Source organism: Salvelinus alpinus, chromosome 29 (genome assembly GCF_045679555.1).
Source record: "Salvelinus alpinus chromosome 29, SLU_Salpinus.1, whole genome shotgun sequence".
Lineage (NCBI taxonomy): Eukaryota > Metazoa > Chordata > Actinopteri > Salmoniformes > Salmonidae > Salvelinus > Salvelinus alpinus.
The window spans coordinates 19108300-19129533 of NC_092114.1; the positions used below are offsets into that span (position 1 = coordinate 19108300).

General features: G+C 43.0%; 1 protein-coding gene across 1 annotated transcript in view; it reads right to left on the reverse strand.

Annotated features, from left to right (window-relative positions):
- The window catches only part of LOC139559222 (juxtaposed with another zinc finger protein 1), a 42184-nt gene extending 27553 nt beyond the window's left edge, over positions 1-14631 (reverse strand). Inside the window, exon 1 of the mRNA XM_071375015.1 lies at positions 14352-14631. Within this exon, the coding sequence (XP_071231116.1) occupies positions 14352-14466 (115 nt within the window). The 5' untranslated portion in view covers positions 14467-14631. The remainder of the gene's footprint in view (positions 1-14351) is intronic.
- Positions 14632-21234: the final 6603 nt, after the last annotated feature.

A 21234-nucleotide genomic window follows, 5' to 3' on the forward strand; every position in this document is an offset into this window, starting at 1 on the left:
GACTGCAGAGGAAACACTGAGCTCCCCAATGCCAACCACATACTGAAGCATGTTACTTATTTGGTACATAATGTTGCCGCTACCGTATCTTATGACCGAAAATAACTTCTGGACATCAGGACTGCGATTACTCACCATGGACTGGTAGAATCCTACTTTTCCATTAAAGAGTCTTGACGAGCCCGACGCGAACGATATACTGCTTTCGCGGTAACAGGCCCATATCCCCGTCATTTGCGTGAAGAGGAGGCGGAGAAAAAGGGGCCAAAGGGAGGGCTGCCTTCTAAGAATTCGTAGGCGATCGAATAAACCCCCAATTCCCTCAATTTTGCTAGCAAACGTGCAATCTTTGGAGAATAAAATCGATGACCTACGCGCAAGATTAAACTGCCAAAGGGACATTCAAAACTGTAATATCTTATGCTTCACGGAGTCGTGGCTGAACAACGACACTATCAACATACAGCTGGCTGGTTATACGCTGTACCGGCAGGATAGAACAGCGGCGTCTGGTAAGACAAGGGGCGGCGGACTATGTATTTTTGTAAATAACAGCTGGTGCACGATATCTAAGGAAGTCTCGAGCTATTGCTCCCCTGAGGTAGAGTATCTCATGAAAAGCTGTAGACCACACTATCTACCTAGAGAGTTTAACTGTCTACATACCACCACAATCAGAGGCTGGCACTAAGACAGCATTGAATGAGCTGTATTCCGCCATAAGCAAACAAGAAAATGCTCACCCAGAGGGAGTGCTATTAGTAGCCGGGGACTTTAATGCAGGGAAACTTAAATCCGTTTTAATACATTTCTATCAACATGGTAAATGTGCAACCAGAGGATACATTTATTTTATTTTTTTAAACAAACTCTGGAGCATCTTTACTCCACACACAGAGACGGATACAAAGCCCTCCCTCGCCCTCCATTTGGCAAATCTGACCATAATTCTATCCTCCTGATTCCTGCTTACAAGCAAACATTTTAAGCAGGAAGCACCAGTGACTAGATCAATAAAAAAAAGTGGTCAGATGAAGCAGACGCTAAGCTACAGGACTGTTTTGCTAGCACAGACTGGAATATGTTCCGGGATTCTTCCGATGGCATTGAGGAGTACACCACATCCGTCATTGGCTTCATCAATAAGAGCACCGATGACGTTGTCCCCACAGTGACCGTACATACCCCAACCAGAAGCCATGAATTACAGGCAACATCCGCATTGAGCTAAAGGCTAGTGCTGCCGCTTTCAAGGAGCGGGACTCTATCCCGGAGGCTTATAAGAAATCCCGCTATGCCCTCTGACGAACCATCAAATAGGCAAAGCTTCAATACAGGACTAAGTTCGAACCGTACTGCACTGGCCCTGATGCTCGTCAGATGTGGCAGGGTTTGCAAACCATTACAGACTACCAAGGGAAGCACAGCCAAGAGCTGCCCAGTGACACGAGCCTACCAGGCGAGCTAAACTACTTCTATGCTCGTTTCGAGACAAATAACACTGAAACATGCATGAGAGCACCAGCTGTTCCGGAAGACTGTGTGATCACGCTCTCCGCAGCCGATGTGAGTAAGACCTTTAAACAGGTCAACATTCACAAGGCCGCAGGGCCAGACGGATTACCAGGACGTGTACTGCGAACATGCGCTGACCAACTGGGAAGTGTCTTCACTGATATTTTCAACCTCTCCCTGTCCAAGTCTGTAATACCAACATGTTTTAAGCATACCACCATAGTGCCTGTGCCCAAGAACAGTAAGGTAACCTGCCTAAATGACTACCGACCCGTAGCACTCACGTCTGTAGCCATGAAGTGTTTTGAAAGGCTGATCATGGCTCACATCAAGATTATTATCCCAGAAACCCTAGACCCACCCTAATTTGCATACCGCCCCAATAGATCCACAGATGATGCAATCTCTATTGCACTCCACACTGCCCTTTTCTACCTGGACAAAAGTAACACCTATGTGAGATTGCTATTCATTGACTACAGCTCAGCATTCAACACCATAGCGCCCTCAAAGCTCATCACTAAGCTAAGGACCCTGGGACTAAACACCTCCCTCTGCAACCGGATCCTGGACTTCCTGACAGGCCGCCCCCAGGTGGTAAGGGTAGGTAACAACACATCCGCCACGCTGATCCTCAACACAGGAGCCCCTCGGGTGCGTGCTCAGTCCCCTCCTGTACTCCCTGTTCCCTCATGACTGCACAGCCAGGGACGACTCCAACATCATCATTAAGTTTGCCGATGACACAACAATGGTAGGCCTGATTACCGACAATGATGAGACAGGCTATAGGGAGGAAGTCAGAGACCTGGCTGTGTGGTGCCAGGACAACAACCTCTCCCTCAACGAGACAAAGGAGATGATTATGGACTACAGGAAAAAGAGGACCGAGCACGCCCCCATTCTCATCAATGGGGCTGCAGTGGAGCAGGTTGAGAGCTTCAAGTTCCTTGCTGTCCACATCATCAACAAACTACCAACTGCTCGGCCTCCGAACGCAAGGCACTACAGAGGGTAGTGCGAACGGCTCAGTACATCACTGGGGCCAAGCTTCCTGCCATCCAGAACCTCTATATCAGGCAGTGTCAGAGGAAAGCCCTAAACATTGTCAAAGACTCCAGCCACCCTAGTCATAGGCTGTTCTCTCTGCTTCCGCACGGCAAGCGGTACCGGAGTGCCAAGTCTAGGTCCAAGAGGCTTCTAAACAGCTTCTACCCGCAAACCATAAGACTCCTGAATCTAATCAAATGGCTACCCGAACTATTTGCATTGCCCCCCCCCTCTCTCTTTTTTGCTAATGCTCTCTCTTTTATTATCTATGCATAGTCACTTTAATAACTCTACCTACATGTACATATTACCTCAACTAACCCTGCACATTGACTCTGTACCGGTACCCCCCGTATATAGTCTCGTTATTGTTATTTTACAGCTGCTCTTTAATTACTTGTTAGTTTAATTTCTTATTGTTATCCATATTTATTTAAATTGCATTGTTAGTTCAGGGCTCGTAAGTAAGCATTTCACTCTAAGGTCTACACCTGTTATATTCGGCGCCTGTGACTAACTAAATTTGATGTTTCAGTATGGTTAGCATGTAGCTAGCATACAACAGACACTTAACCTTAATTGCTCCTGTAAGTCGCTCTGAATAAGAGTGTCTGCTAAATGACTAAAATGTAAATGTTTCAGTATGGTTAGCATTTAGCTAGCATACGTACAGTTGAAGTCGGAAGTTTACATACACTTAGGTTGGAGTCATTAAAACCTTTTTTTCAACCACTCCACAAATTTCTTGTTAACTTCTTATGGCTGCAGGGGCCGTATTGAGTAGCTTGGATGGAAGGTGCACAGAGGTGCCCAGAGTAAACGGCCTGCTCCTCAGTCATAGTTGCTAATATATGCATATTATTATTAGTATTAGGATAGAAAACACTCTGAAGTTTCTAAAACGGTTTGAATTATGTCTGTGAGTATAACAGAACTCATATGACAGGCAAAAACCTGAGAAAGAAATCCAACAAGGAAGTGGGAAATCTGAGGCTGGTCGATTTTCAACAAAGATCCTATTGAAATCACAGCGAGATATGGATGAGTTTGCACTTCCTACGGCTTCCACTAGATGTCAACAGTCTGTAGAACCTTGTCTGATGCCTCTACTGTGAAGGGGGGCCGAATGAGAGGGGAATTAGTCAGGTCTGCCATGACCTGACCATGCGTTGACCATGCGCGTTCACATGAGAGGGAGCTCTGTTCCATCGCTCATCTGAAGTCAATGTAATTCTCCGGTTGGAACGTTATTCAAGATTTATGTTAAAAACATTCTAAAGATTGATTCAAAACATTGTTTGACATGTTTCTACTGACTGTTACGGAACTTTTGGACATTTCGTCAGCTTTTAGTGAACGCGCTTCCTGATGTTGGATTTGTTTATCAAACACGCTACAAAAAGCGCTATTTGGACATAAATGATGGACATTACCGAACAAAACAAACATTTCTTGTGGAAGTGGGAGTCCTGGGAGTGCATTCCGACGAAGATCAGCAAAGGAAAGTGAAGATTTATAATGCTTTTTATGAGTTTTGTTGACTGCACAATTTGGCAGCTAACCGTATTGGCTTGCTTTTGTGGCTGAACGCTGTTTTCAGATGATTGAATATTGTGTTTTGCCGTAAAGCTTTTTGAAATCTGACACAGCGGTTGCATTAAGAACAAGTGTATCTTTAATTCTATGTAAAACATGTATCTTTCATCAAAGTTTATGATGAGTATTTCTGTTATTTGACGTGGCTCTCTGCAATTTCTCCGGATATTTTGGAGGCATTTCTGAACATGGCGCCAATGTAAACTGAGGTTTTTGGATATAAATATGAACTTAATCGAACAAGACATATATGTATTGTGTATTGTGTAACATTAAGTCATATGAGTGTCATCTGATGAAGATCATCAAAGGTTAGTGATTCATTTTATCTCTATTTGTGCTTTTTGTGACTCCTCTCTTTGGCTGGAAAAATGGCTGAATTTTTCTGTGAGTTGGTGGTGACCTAACATAATCGTTTGTGGTGCTTTCGCTGAAAATCCTATTTGAAATCGGACACTTTGGTGGGATTAACAACAAGATTACCTTTAAAATGGTATAAGATACATGTATGTTTGAGGAATTTTAATTATGAGATTTCTGTTGTTTGTATTTGGCGCCCTGCACTTTCACTGGCTGTTGTCATATCATCCCGTTAACGGGATTGCAGCCATAAGAAGTTGTTTAACAAACTATAGTTTTGGTAAGTCGGTTAGGACATCTACTTCGTGCATGACACAAGTAATTTTTCCAAAAATCGTTTACAGAAAGATTATTTCACTTATAATTCACTGTATCACAATTCCAGTGGGTCAGAAGTTTACTGTGCCTTTAAAAAGCTTGGAAAATTCCAGAAAATTATGTCATGGCTTTAGCAGATTCTGATAGGCTAATTGACATCATTTGAGTCAATTGGAGGTGTACCTGTGGATGTATTTCAAGGCCTACCTTCAAACTCAGTTCCTCTTTGCTTGACATCATGGGAAAATCAAAAGAAATCAGCCAAGACCTCAGAAGAAAAATGGTAGACCTCCACAAGTCTGGTTCATCCTTGGGAGCAATTTCCAAATGCCTGAAGCTACCACGTTCATCTGTACAAACAATAGTACGCAAGTATAAACACCATGGGATCACGCAGCCGTCATACCGCTCAGGAAAGAGACGCGTTCTGTCTCCTAGAGATGAACGCACTTTGGTGCGAAAAGTGCAAATCAATCCCAGAACAACAGCAAAGGACTGGAGGAAACAGGTACAAAAGTATCTATATCCACAGTAAAACGTGTCCTATATCGACATAACCTGAAAGGTCTCTCAGCAAGGAAGAAGCCACTGCTATAAAACCGCCATAAAAAAGCCAGACTACGGTTTGCAACTGCACATGGGGACAAAGATCGTACTTTTTGGAGAAATGTCCTCTGGTCTGATGAAACAAAAATAGAACTGTTTGGCCATAATGACCATCGTTATGTTTGGAGGAAAAAGGGGGAGGCTTGCAAGCCGAATAACACCATCCCAACCGTGAAGCACGGGGGTGGCAGCAGCATCATGTTGTGGGGGTGCGTTGCTGCAGAAGGGTCTGGTGCACTTCACAAAATAGATGGTATCATGAGGGAGGAAAATTATGTGGATATATTGAAGCAACATCTCAAGACATCAGTCAGGAAGTAAAACTTGGTCGCAAATGGGTCTTCCAAATGGACAATGACCCGAAGTATACTTCCAAAGCTGTGGCAAAATGGCTTAAGGACAACAAAGTCAAGGTATTGGAGTGGCCATCACAAAGCCCTGACCTCATTCCTATGGAAAATTTGTGGGCAGAACTGAAAAAGCGTGTGCGAGCAAGGAGGCCTACAAACCTGACTCAGTTACACAAGCTCTGTCAGGAGGAATGGGCCAAAATTCACCCAACATTTGACCCAAGAGAAACAATTTAAAGGCAATGCTACCAAATACTAATTGAGTGCATGTAAACTTCTGACCCACTGGGAATGTGATGAAAGAAATAAAAGCTGAAATAAATCATTCTCTCTACTATTATTCTGACATTTCACATTCTTAAAATAAAGTGGTGATCCCAACTGACCTAAGACAGGGAATTTGTACTCGGATTAAATGTCAGGAATTGTGAAAAACTGAGTTTAAATGTATTTGGCTAAGGTGAATGTAAACTTCCGACTTCAACTGTATATATTTGGGTATAATGTGTATATTTATGTTGTATATACAGTGCACATTTGTAAAAGAGATCTAGGTTTTTCCTGTTAAAATGAAAGCACAAAAATAATATGAATAATAAAGTATGTCAAGCAGAGATGGAAGAGGAAGCGAGACACCCCACTCGCTGTGTTTTTCTGGTTTAATGAAAGTCAGTGACCTAAGTAGAACATTCCCAGCTGCTATTAAATGGGTGTCTATGGGAGACACACCCAGTTAAGGAGACCGGAACTGACCTATTTTTGCAAAGGTAAATGGCCTGAATTAACTATATGCATTTGTTCGCCATCTTTGTGTCAAGCTCCCCGATGCTAATGATATACTGCAGTATGTTTAATTACGGTTAACATGTAGCTAGCCTAGAACAATGCTTTCCAATAGCTTGAGGGGGGATTATGTAAACCAGGTGCTGAGAGGGAGAGCAATAAATGTTCCCCAACTTTATGGCTTCCGTTCACCTAGCAGGACAGGAAGCAACTACACTCCTGATACCACCACTGTAACAAGAAGGGGTACAGAGTTCGGGCGAATGCGCGCACACATACACACAGGTCTGTTAGTTCTATCATAACTAATATTTTGTATCATAACTATCACACTGGTCTAGTTCTCCCCTAAAGACAGTGTGTGTGAGCGTGTGTATTTGTGTGTGTCTATATGGGTGTGTGTACAAGACTGTGTATAAGACCAGTAAGTTGGGAGCACAAGGGAGTCATAAATATAGTCCAAATGAGCGTTTCTGTCATTAAATCAGCTACACATCAAACAGAACTCTACTCATTTCAACACAACATTGCTTTTCTGACCAACAGTCTACTACTGCCTCCTACTGGTCAAAGATAAGGCCACACCAAATCAAATCTTATTGTTCACATACACAGATTTAGCAGATGTTATTGCGGGTGTAGCGAAATGCTTGTAAAAAACGTTCAGGGCTAATAGTGTAAGAAATAACACACAAAAAAAAACGAAATACTGCAATGTTGCTAAGGAGCTAGAAGCAGAGCTGCCATGTCTGTGGGCGCCATCTTCCATCAGCGTGTGTGTGTGTGTGTGTGTGTGTGTGTGTGTGTGTGTGTGTGTGTGTGTGTGTGTGTGTGTGTGTGTGTGTGTGTGTGTGTGTGTGTGTGTGTGTGTCTAGCGGGTGTGTCAAAGTAGGCCAAGAATGCGGGTCTTGTTTTCCAGACTGCTAATTAAGCCACAGAGAGTGTTTTAATGTGTTTCTGAAGCAGCAGGCCACCGGATGGAGAGAGAAGAGAGAGAAAAACGAGGAGAGTGGGGAAAGAGAGGGAAGGGAGAGGGGGGTACATCCCTCTATAATTAGACTTCCCAGTGCATGGTGAGGCGCTCCGACCCTGCCACTTCCGACGGTGTGAGTGTGTATGTATATGTATCGGGGTGGTGTATTTTCCATTCTTGGACACACTAATTGCCTCTTTACACCCAGACAGGTCATTTTGAGCATACACATACAAAGACACACACACACGTTATTCTACCCTCGTGAGGCTCTAAAATACATTTCTATTCAATATCCTATTTTCCCTAACCCCTTACCATAACCACTTACCCTAATTGGAACCCTAACCCTAACCCCTAAGCTTAAAATAGCCTTTGTCCTCAGAATTCTCCATGTTTTACTATCCTTGTGGGGAATAAGGGGGATTTTAGGTCCCCACAATGATAGAAAAACCAACCCACTCACTCACAAGGACACAGACTCCTTCCGTGTAGTGTCCCACCTCAGCATTGAGGGAGAGAGGAAATGTTAACCAACACACCAGGCATCAACAACAAACACAAACATGGACCCTGTTCAAATACTTATACAGTGCACCCTTCCTACCCACCTCCCGTCATGTCCTGGATTAAATCACTAATCTGATACTGACTAAATTGACATGACTTGTTTAGTAAACTATGCTGTAGTGGAATCATTGCCTTCACATCCTATATACAGTACGTAATCACACAAGACCACATAGGCACACTCCAAAAATGTAGTTGACAAAAAAAACACACAGAAAATAAAGCCCCTCAACTACAGAGAAACACTCCAACGTTGTGAACAGAAACAGCAAATGGTGCCATAGTCAGTAAGAGCTCAACAGAACAGTGAGAAGGAAAAAAAGGTGCTATACTGACACCTTCTGGACACAGATGGATATGCAGGACCTATACCATCATTACATTATATTAGCAGAATCTCGGATACACAAGCTTAGCTTAGCTGAGAAAAGTTGTACTGGCAACATTTACCAATTTGGGAAGCACTATTGATAGGTGGTGTGTGCTTCTCTTTCTCTGTTCCCCTCTCCCTCACACTCTTCCCCTCCTCTTTCTTCCCCTTTCCCCCCCTCTCAATTCAATTCAAAGGGCTTTATTGGCATGGGAAACATATGTTTACATTGCCAAAGCAAATGAAATAAAACAATTCTAAAAATAAACATTACACTCACAAAAGTTGCAAAGGAATAGAGACATTTCAAATGTCATTATGGCTATATACAGTGTTGTAACAAGGTAGAACTGGTGGGAGAGGGGAAGTGGTGGTTTTAGGTGAGAGGCAGGTATCTACTTGTTCAGGTAAAGACAACAGAACACTGGTAGTCTGGCACACAGCTAGACATGGATGACATCACTACATTCCTCTTCGCTGACTTCACACACAGAGACAGGGACACACAGAGAGGGACACACAGAAAGACCTATCTAACTTAGAGACACGATCATACATGTAGCCTACATACAGGACAGTTATCGCAGAAACACTCACCCACACATGCAGGTACACACAGAGTCCTGAGGGCCCCTGAACGTCTGATAATTTCTCCCATATACTTCATGTCTATGGTGGGATGGCACTTTGAAAGCAAGAATTCTTTAGAGGCACCGTTAATATTGATGATGGAGTTCCTTTTCAAAATACTGCAACACAACCTTGCATGATGCCACTGAATAAACTCTATCAACGGCACTGGAGTTCCAGCGGATGATAAACAGCATACTATTAGATTCTCTGACTCTAGAGGGCAGCGCTGTCTCTCTAAATATGGAATTCCTCTTGCTGCAGCTGAACGTGTCTGAGTCCTGGGGAAAATCTCAATTGGTTTTCCTCGCCTCTTTTTGAAAAAAGGTCAAAGGTAATGGAGGAGCAGCGGCGAGAAGAGGAAACATGGAAACTAATGCACTTGTATGAAATGAGATTGTCCTCCACTCGCGCGTCATCAGACGGGACTCGAAAGAGTAAGTGACGGCACAGGAGGCAGACATCCTGACGAGACTACTTTAGCGAGCAAATAAACCTCCTCTACCCTCTGTTCTATTGGCGAAAGTAGTCACTAGAGAACAAACTGGACAAGCTCCGTTCGAGACTATCCTATCAACAGGACCTGAAGAACTGTAATATTCTATGTTCCTTGGAGTCGTGGCTGAAAAAGGACAAGGATAATATACACTACATGCCCAAAAGTATGTGGACACACCTTCAAATTGCTGGATTCGTCTATTTTAGCCACACCCGTTGCTGACAGGTGTATAAAAATCAAACACACAGCCATGCAATCTCCATAGACAAACATTGGCAGTAGAATGGCCCGTACTAAAGAGCTCAGTGACTTTCAACGTGGCACCGTCATAGGATGCCACCTTTCCAACAAGTCAGTTCGTCAAATTTCTGCCCTGCTAGAGCTGCCCCTGTAAACTGTAAGTGCTGTTATTGTGAAGTGGAAATGTCTAGGAGCAAAATGGCTCAGCCGCAAAGTGGTAGGCCACACAAGCTCAATAGAACGGAACCGCCGAGTGATGGAGTAAAAATCACCTGTCCTCGGCTGCAACACTCACTACAGAGTTCCAAACTGCCTCTGGAAGCAACGTCAGCACAAGAACTGCTCGTTGGGAGCTTCATGAAGTGGGGTCCATGGCCGAGCAGCCGCACACAAGCCTAAGATCACCATGCGCAATGCCAAGTGTCGGCTGGAGTGGTGTAAAGCTCGCCACCATTGGACTCTGGAGCAGTGGAAACACATTCTCTGGAGTGATGAACCACGCTTTACCATCTGGCAGTCCGACGAACGAATCTGGGTTTGGTGGATGCGAGCAGAACGCCACCTGCCCGAAGGCATTGTGCCAATAATCTCCCCCGGTGGACAACAGGGCATATCAGCAATCTCCCCTGGTGGACAACCGGGCATAACATCAATCTCCCCTGGTGGATAACCAGGCATATCACCAATCTCCCCTGGTGGAAAACCAGGCATATCATCAATCTCCCCTGGTGGACAACCGGGCATATCATCAATCTCCCCTGGTGGACAACCGGGCATATCATCAATCTCCCCTGGTGGACAACCAGGATATCATCAATCTCCCCTGGTGGACAACCAGGATATCATCAATCTCCCCTGGTGGACAACCAGGATATCATCAATCTCCCCTGGTGGACAACCAGGATATCATCAATCTCCCCTGGTGGACAACCAGGATATCATCAATCTCCCCTGGTGGACAACCAGGATATCATCAATCTCCCCTGGTGGACAACCAGGATATCATCAATCTCCCCTGGTGGACAACCAGGATATCATCAATCTCCCCTGGTGGACAACCAGGATATCATCAATCTCCCCTGGTGGACAACCAGGATATCATCAATCTCCCCTGGTGGACAACCAGGATATCATCAATCTCCCCTGGTGGACAACCAGGATATCATCAATCTCCCCTGGTGGACAACCAGGATATCATCAATCTCCCCTGGTGGACAACCAGGATATCATCAATCTCCCCTGGTGGACAACCAGGATATCATCAATCTCCCCTGGTGGACAACCAGGATATCATCAATCTCCCCTGGTGGACAACCAGGATATCATCAATCTCCCCTGGTGGACAACCAGGATATCATCAATCTCCCCTGGTGGACAACCAGGATATCAGAAATCTGCCCTGGTGGACAACCAGGATATCAGAAATCTCCCCTGGTGGACAACCAGGATATCATCAATCTCCCCTGGTGGACAACCGGGCATATCATCAATTAAATGAGTCTGTTCGCCTGTACAGAGAATACTCCTCTTCTGTATTGTAGTTACTGATTGGGTAACAATTTAAATGGTGGACATGCTGCAGGGAAACAGCAGGAGAAGAACCAAAGACAAATAGAAACACACACACTCCTTGCTGGATGGACAGATCTAATGAGAGTATTGATCTGATGATGTGTTATTAATGGGTCAGTCAATGTAGAGATGCAGCAGTAGGGTCAACTCATTGACCCCACTGATCAGACTGGTGACACCTGTAGACCGTTTTGCATGGCTTATTGGGTTGCACGATGAGTCGATTGTTGACAGCTGTAGCATTTTACCTAAGCCTAACCCTACCCTCATTCTCCTAACCTGCCACGTTAATTGTCCTAACCCTACCCTCATTCTCCTAAACTGCCACGTTAATTGTCCTAACCTTACCCTCATTCTCCTAACCTGCCACGTTAATTGTCCTAACCTTACCCTCATTCTCCTAACCTGCCACATTAATTGTCCTAACCTTACCCTCATTCTCCTAACCTGCCACGTTAATTGTCCTAACCTTACCCTCATTCTCCTAACCTGCCACGTTAATTGTCCTAACCTTACCCTAATTGTCCTAACCCTACCCTCATTTTCCTAACCTGCCACGTTAGTTGTCCTAACCTTACCCTCATTCTCCTAACCTGCCACGTTAATTGTCCTAACCTTACCCTCATTCTCCTAACCTGCCACATTAATTGTCCTAACCTTACCCTCATTCTCCTAACCTGCCATGTTAATTGTCCTAACCTTACCCTAATTGTCCTAACCCTACCCTCATTCTCCTAACCTGCCACATTAATTGTCCTAACCTTACCCTCATTCTCCTAACCTGCCACGTTAATTGCCCTAACCTTACCCTCATTCTCCTAACCTGCCACATTAATTGTCCTAACCTTACCCTCATTCTCCTAACCTGCCACGTTAATTGTCCTAACCTTACTCTCATTCTCCTAACCTGCCACGTTAATTGTCCTAACCTTACCCTCATTCTCCTAACCTGCCACATTAATTGTCCTAACCTTACCCTCATTCTACTAACCTGCCACGTTAATTGTCCTAACCCTACCCTCATTCTCCTAAACTGCCACGTTAATTGTCCTAACCCTACCCTCATTCTCCTAACCTGCCACGTTAATTGTCCTAACCCTACCCTCATTCTCCTAACCTGCCACGTTAATTGTCCTAACCTTACCCTCATTCTCCTAACCTGCCACATTAATTGTCCTAACCTTACCCTCATTCTCCTAACCTGCCACGTTAATTGTCCTAACCTTACCCTCATTCTCCTAACCTGCCACATTAATTGTCCTAACCTTACCCCCATTCTCCTAACCTGCCACGTTAATTGTCCTAACCTTACCCTAATTGTCCTAACCCTACCTTCATTTTCCTAACCTGCCACGTTAATTGTCCTAACCGTACCCTCATTCTCCTAACCTGCCACGTTAATTGTCCTAACCTTACCCTAATTGTCCTAACCCTACCCTCATTCTCCTAACCTGCCACATTAATTGTCCTAACCTTACCCTCATTCTCCTAACCTGCCACGTTAATTGTCCTAACCTTACTCTCATTCTCCTAACCTGCCACGTTAATTGTCCTAACCCTACCCTCATTCTCCTAACCTGCCACGTTAATTGTCCTAACCTTACCCTCATTCTCCTAACCTTACCCTAATTGTCCTAACCTTACCCTCCTTCTCCTAACCTGCCACGTTAATTGTCCTAACCTTACCCTCATTCTCCTAACCTGCCACATTAATTGTCCTAACCTTACCCTCATTCTCCTAACCTGCCACGTTAATTGTCCTAACCTTACCCTCATTCTCCTAACCTGCCACGTTAATTGTCCTAACCCTACCCTCATTCTCCTAACCTGCCACGTTAATTGTCCTAACCTTACCCTAATTGTCCCAACCCTACCCTCATTCTCCTAACCTGCCACGTTAATTGTCCTAACCTTACCCTCATTTTCCTAACCTGACACATTAATTGTCCTAACCTTACCCTCATTCTCCTAACCTGCCACGTTAATTGTCCTAACCTTACCCTCATTCTCCTAACCTTACCCTCATTCTCCTAACCTGCCATGTTAATTGTCCTAACCTTACCCTCATTCTCCTAACCTGCCACGTTAATTGTCCTAACCTTACCCTCATTCTCCTAACCTGCTATGTAAACATTAAACTGACATGTGGTGCACCTGGCTATGGCTGGTCTAACCAATAATGGAGCGCTGATGTTACACCCCATCCCTGTTGATCCACCCACTTATTTTGCAACGCCCACTTTCAGACACCAAGTCTACAGTAAACATTGTACCGTTTCGTTGTTGCAAATCAACAGACTGGCAAAAATACATATAGAAAGCGCAAACAACTTTGCTGCCACAAATATCTTAACATTTTAGTTGACAACAAAATAATTTGATCAACTTTGACTTGCAAAGATACCTGATATGTAGGCTACATACTAAACTAGCGGCTTTTGGTCATCTAGGTGTGACTGAGTCAAATCAATTAGTTATAATTTACACCTACATTGTTTTTTTAATGCTTTTTCAGGATGAGAACGTCTGTGCACATGGGGTGACAATGTCGGGAGTAAATTCCCCTATTCTAACCCACAAACAGTGCTCCGCTGCATTGCAACACGGGCCTCAACGTAAACACAGCGACCAATGCAAAACCTCTGCCTGGCTAGACACGGCTAGCCTAGCCACATATGATAACGTTAGCTTTATAAATAGCTACACAATAATACAAAACTAAACTCATCCGAGGGAAAACTTGGTTTCCCCATTTTTATTCTGGACACAAAGATACCTAATACATTTATTTGCAGCGAGCCGAGTCGGAAAATGTAACAGGCAGGCATTCCGCATAGCGGAATGAAATGGAACCGTGTTCTTCTAGCCTAGCATTAGCCTAGCTAGCTATGCAACCTATCCTCTCCCTCCGTGACTCACCGATGTGATTGTCCTCGATGTGGACGATTAGCTCGGCCAGAGACTCGAACTGGAGCCCACAACCCCCGAACCTGCAGGAGTTGGAGAAGAAAGACGCGGCGGCGATGCCTGTCATGGTTGCTGGCTAGTGCATTCACTGGGAGTTCGGTAGCCGGGGCGGTGCGAGGCGGGCTTCGGGTCCGGGGAAGGAGCGGGCAGAGCGGGGAGCAGTGTTGCAGACACCGGGCAGCCAGGCAGGACACAACCGTAGCTGGGGGAGCAGGAGGGACTGTGGGGGTAGAAGAGGGAGGGACGACGGCCTTACGTCATCTGTTTACCTGTTGCTTTTGTGAATGTATGTAAATGTTCCAGCGGGGAAGACTTTGCATTCCTCTCCAAAAATGCATTAACAAGGTTGTTGACTCACTAACGACTTAGTGGAATATATAATGGATGGTAGGAATGAATAGCCTGGTTGTTGGATTCAGGCTTATTAAGCTACAATGTTATAAATATGTTGTAGGCCTAGCCTATTAATACATGTCTAGATAAATGTAATGACACACATATAGGCTTATAATATATGAATGCATCACTAGAATATCCATACTAGCTAGCCTAATAGTATACAGTACCGCGATTGAGGCAACGCTGTAGGTACGTCACACGAACCACTAACCAGTCCTTCTTTGCTAAGGCAGACCCGGTTTATTTCAAACTCATATCACAACGACACATGTAGTCCTACTCTGCAAAGCACGAACAATACCATTGACCCAGGGCTAGAGAGAGAGAAAGAGATTGGCCTCTAGATACCTCCTGAAGCATGGCTAGGTCAAGTCACCAGAGGGTCAGATTAACTCAATCATTTATTATAGGCTACATGTACTAGATGAGAATAGTCTGATTAGGCTAAATTATATTAAGTCTTTACCATCTCACCCTTAGATTAAAGGTTTAGTGTGGAGCCTTAATGTCACCACAAATACAACCACCAGGTATACATAACAATAATGTGTGTGTGTGTGTGAATAAAAGCATTAGAGGGATGTTACAGTAATGAAAGCATCAGCCTATTGACTAAGGTATCAATTACATCCATAATGTTTAGTGATTAATGTTCCTCCATTATAAGTCTAAATGCAATAGAGTGAGCTGTGTGTGTTTGTGTGTGTGTGGGTTTGTTTGCGTGTGTTGGTAAGAGAGAAGGGAGAATGTCCATTAAATCATAGAGCTTGACCAACCAAGGCCAGTGATCGATGGTTAATCGACCGTTAAACTGAGAGTCATAAACCACTGACCAGTGACTTCAGTCAACAAGGAACAGGGAACACAGCCACACATTTTCCAGACTGCTCTCTGACCAAGCAAGCATGTGAACACACACACAAATACACACACAAGCACACTACAATGTGCACAAACAACACACCACGCACTTGCAGTCACCAGTGGTGTAAACTACCTAAGTACAAATACTTTAAAGTACTACTTAAGTCGTTTTTTGGGATGGTATACATACTTTACTGTTTATATTTTTGACAACTTTGACTTTTACTTCACTACATTCCCAAACAAAATAATGTACTTTTTACTCCATACATTTTCCCTGGTGCCCAAAAGTACTCGTTACATTTAGAATGGTTAGCAGGACAGGAAAATGGTCCAATTCACACACTTATCAAGAGAACATCCCTGGTCATACCTACTGCCTCTGATCTGGCGGACTCACTAAACACAAATGCTTATTTTGTAAATTATGTCTGAGTGTTGGAGTGTGCCCCTCCCTATCCGTAAAAAAATCTGGTTTGCATAATACAAGGAATGTGAAATAATTTTACTTAAGTATAATAATTGTTAAGTATATTTTAACAATTACATTTACTTTTGATACTTAAGTATATTTAAAACCAAATACTTTAAGATTTTTACCTAAATAGTTATTTACTGGATGTCATTTTCTATTAAGGTATTTACTTTTACTCAAGTATGACAATTGGGTACTTTTCCCAGCACTGACAGTCACGGACTATGACATCACTGTAACACACACGCACACTGAGTCACACAGATGTTCCATCACACACACACATCTACACAACCCCTCCTATAAACATAGTGATATGGAGCACAGCCACGCAGGCAGCTGTATTCCACACAGCCAACACATGGCGCACATCAGAGTTGTATCAGTGACGCACTAACCTTAACACCATTGAGTAAATGTGAAATGCTATAATCTGTTGTTCTGGAGGGCGAGAGAAAAAGAGAGAGAGAGAAAGGGAGAGACAGATGGAGAGAGAGAGGTAAAGACACAGAGAGAGAAAGGGAGAGACAGAGAGAGACAGAGACAGATGGAGACACAGAGAGAGAGGTAAAGACACAGAGAGAGAGGTAAAGACAGAAAGAGAGAGAGAGAGAAAGGGAGAGACAGACAGAGAGAGAGAGAGAAAGGGAGAGACAGACAGAGAGAGAGAGAGAAAGAGAACAACTCAGAGAGACAGAGGGAAAAGAGAAAGACAGGGCAGTTTCAGTTTATGGCCGATGGCATGAGCAGTGTATTTAGTCTATTAGGCCAGTGGCTGTGAACCCAGATTACAGTGGAGTTGGATAGATTATTAACCGGTAGGTTGGATTATCTGGATTATCGCCGATAGATTTCAAGGCCCATTTAATGAGGCCAAGGACCAGACAGATGAGTCAAATAAGCCATTAGAGGAGCAAGACACTTGCACACCAACACACACATACACACACCATCACACACATACACACACCAACACTAGTGCTCAGCGATTAGTGCTTTTTGAGGTCGGTTTGGTTTTGGTTTCTATTTTTTTATTTTTTTTATTACATTAAACATGCAATATGTAACTTTTTGGGCAACCGACCAAATTCACATAGAAATGTCAGTTATAGAGCTGTCATTCTCATTGAAAGATTCAGATTCAGATTGTTTAATAGTCACATGTACAGGTTATCAGGTGAGATTGCAGGGTACAGTGAAAATCTTAGGCTTGGAGCTCCAACATGCAGGACTAGTAAAATGAAATAATTAAAATGGTAATAAAAAACAATAGAAATAGAACTATATAATAATAACAACTGTAACAGTGATGAATAAATACATGTTCATTGTGGTGGAGTCAGAGTAAAGACTGTCGAGGGGCTGGGGTGAAATGACCATAGGGGGAGCAGCAGCATGACCATTGAGGGGGTGGGGTGGAATGACCATAGGGGGAGCAGCAGCATGACCATTGAGGGGGTGGGGTGGAATGACCATAGGGGGAGCAGCAACATGAACATTGAGGGGGTGGGGTGGAATGACCATAGGGGGAGCAGCAGCATGAACCTTGAGTGAAATAAAAAACTAAAAAGTAATAATATACATATTAATAACTGGAAAAGTGATGATTGTCATTGGCAAGCAAGTCTAAAAAGTGGTAGATCTGTTCTATGTTCACTATTTCTATGCTTCCCTTTCTTAAATTTCATTTTGTGTCTTTTACTTTCGTTTTTTTGTTTACCGGTTTCAAACAACTGACAATACAATATTTTTGGTTATGGAAAATATATTCACCACGGTTTAGATAGTACAATGATTCTTTACTCTATACTTGATTGTTTTGTCGCATAAACTGAAATTAGGTGAACTAGTAGAATTTTAGCAACCAGGAAAGGGTCGGCACGATTCCGGCATAGTGCCCCTTTAAATGCGTTATGAAATAATTACATTTAAATTCTTTTAGAGCTTTTTAATAGAAATTCTAAAGCCAAAAATAGTGAACATTCAATTGCCAAAATATTGAAATATTCCATTGTCTCTGTCAGGTCCACATTGAGTAGACAGCAATAGAAAATTATTAAAATAAAATATTTCAGTTGTATATGTTACTTAGTTTTCAGTTGATTACTTTATTATTTTTAATTTCTTAAAGTCATCATCTCATCTCTGCTCAGGCAGTAGCAGCCAGTCAGTCAGACAATGTTATCTCTGCTCCCCATACTGTACTGTCTTTAGTCATCCTATTCAGCTAGGCTAGCCTGCCTAAGCATGCTGCAGCGCTGTCTGATGAAATCATTTTACTAGTTCTTCAAAGTAGATAAGGCAATACTTTCACGAACTGTCTCTATCCCTCTCGTTATTGTGTTGTGTACATTAATCTCTCATGCGGTCTATGTGGTCTGTGCGTATCTAACCTAACACAGCAGGCGTAAAAGTGTATCCATCTCTGTACGAGCAGTAAAAAACAGGTGCAGTGGATTATGGTCGTTGTAGTTGATTACCACGTTTATGTGCTGAACTAGGTTATCTAAAGTTCTACAGCTGCACCATCGAGAGCATCCTGACTGGTTGCATCACCGCTCGGCATCCAACCATAAGGCGCTACGGAGGGTAGTGCGTACAGCCCAGTACATCACTGGGGCCAAGCTTCCTGCCATCCAGGACCTATATAATATACTCAGAGGAAGGTCCAAAAAACTGTCAAAGACTCCAGTCACCCAAGTCATAGACTGTTCTCTCTGCTAATGCACGGCAAGCGGTACCGGAGCCTCAAGTCTAGGTCCAAAAGGCTCCTGAACGGGGCTCCTTTTTTATTTACTTAATTTGATTTAGTAAATATTTTCTTAACTCTATTTTCTTAAAACTGCGTTGTTGCTTGTAAGTAAGATTTTCACATTAAAGTCTACACCTGTTTTATTCGGCTCATGTGACAAATACATTTGATTTTAATATTTGTTTAATGAAAAATACAACTCCACATAGTTCATGACCTGATTTCTCTCGTGAATTATTTGATTTCTCTTCAGAGAAACGGCGAGTTGGGCTCACCAAAATATGAAAGCCCATTCCCGCCACCCCAAAAAATGATATATATGTTTATACTATCTCAACATTTCGAGATATGCAAGTCAATATTTTTAGATATGCAAGTCAACATTTCGAGATACTATCTAAAAATGTTGAGGTACTAAGTAAAAATTATTTTTACAGTAGAACATACAGTTGAAGTCGAAAGTTTACATACACCTTAGCCAAATACATTTAAACTCTGTTTTTCACAATTCCTGACATTAGTAAAAACTCCCTGTCTTAGGTCAGTTAGGATCACCACTTTATTTTAAGAATGTGAAACGTCAGAATAATAGTAGAGAGAATGATTTATTTCAGCTTTTATTTCTTTCATCACATTTCCAGTGGGTCAGAGGTTTACATACACTCAATTAGTATTTTGTAGCATTGCCTTTAAATTGTTTAACTTGGGTCAAACATTTCGGGTAGCCTTCTACAAGCTTCCCACAATAAGTTGGGTGAATTTTGGCCCATTCCTCCTGACAGAGCTGGTGTAACTGAGTCAGGTTTGTAGGCCTCCTTGCTCGCACACGCTTTTTCAGTTCTGCCCACAAATTTTCTATAGGATTGAGGTCAGGGTTTTGTGATGGCCACTCCAATACCTTGACTTTGTTGTCCTTAAACCATTTTGCCACAACTTTGGAAGTATGCTTGGGTCATTGTACTATTGTTTGTACAGACCCATTTGCGACCAAGCTTCAACTTCCTGACTGATGTCTTGAGATGTTGCTTCAATATATCCACATAATTTTCCTCCCTCATGATGCCATTATTTTGTGAAGTGCACCAGTCCCTCCTGCAGAAAAGCACCCACACAACATGATGCCGCCACCCCCGTGCTTCACGGTTGGGATGATGTTCTTTGACTTGCAAGCCTCCCCCTTTTTCCTCCTAACATAACGATGGTCATTATGGCCAAACAGTTCTATTTTGTTTCATCAGACCAGAGGACATTTCTCCAAAAGTACGATTTTGGCCCCATGTGCAGTTGTAAACCGTAGTCTGGCTCTTTTATGACGGTTTTGGAGCAGTGGCTTCTTCCTTGCTGAGCGGCCTTTCAGGTTATGTCAATATAGGACACGATTTACTGTGGATATAGATACTTTTGTACCTGTTTCCTCCAGTATCTTCACAAGGTCCTTTGCTGTTGTTCTGGGATTGATTTGCATTATTCGTACCAAAATACGTTAATCTCTAGGACACAGAACGAGTCTCCTTCCTGAGCGGTATGACGGCTGCGTGGTCCCATGGTGTTTAGACTTGCGTACTATTGTTTGTACAGATGAACGTGGTACCTTCAGGCGTTTGGAAATTGCTCCCAAGGATGAACCAGACTTGTGGAGGGCTGCAATTTTTTTCTGAGGTCTTGGCTGATTTCTTTTGATTTTCCCATGACGTCAAGCAAAGAGGCACTGAGTTTGAAGGTAGGCCTTGAAATACATCGACAGGTACATCTCCAATTGACTCAAATGATGTCAATTAGTCTGTCAGACGCTTCTAAAGCCATGACATCATTTTATGGAATTTTCCAAGCTGTTTAAAGGCACAGTCAACTTAGTGTATGTACACTTCTGACCCACTGGAATTGTGATACAGTTAATTATAAGTGAAATAATCTGTCTATAAGCAATTGTTGGAAAATTGACTTGTGTCATGCACAAAGTAGATGTCCTAACCGACTTGCCAAAACTATAGTTTGTTAACAAGAAATGTGTGGAGCGGTTGAAAAACGAGTTTTTATGACTCCAACTTAAGTGTATGTAAACTTTCGACTTCAACTGTACATATAGGATATGTTTCTTAATTTGTAGCATTATGTGGTGATTTCCATCTGTGTTGCAGAGATCAGCACATCAGGGCTGCCTGCAAACGTGTGGCAAGCTGGCATAGGCCCCAACACTTTTGATTCGGTTTGATAAAAAATTGTGGCACAAAAGCATTGAAAATAGAGACAAAGTACAGTAGTTTAGACAGATTTGCCTCATGATCTGTCAACTTGTGCACAATTAATCTGTGCTTCAATCTTATCACCTGTAGCCTACCACATCT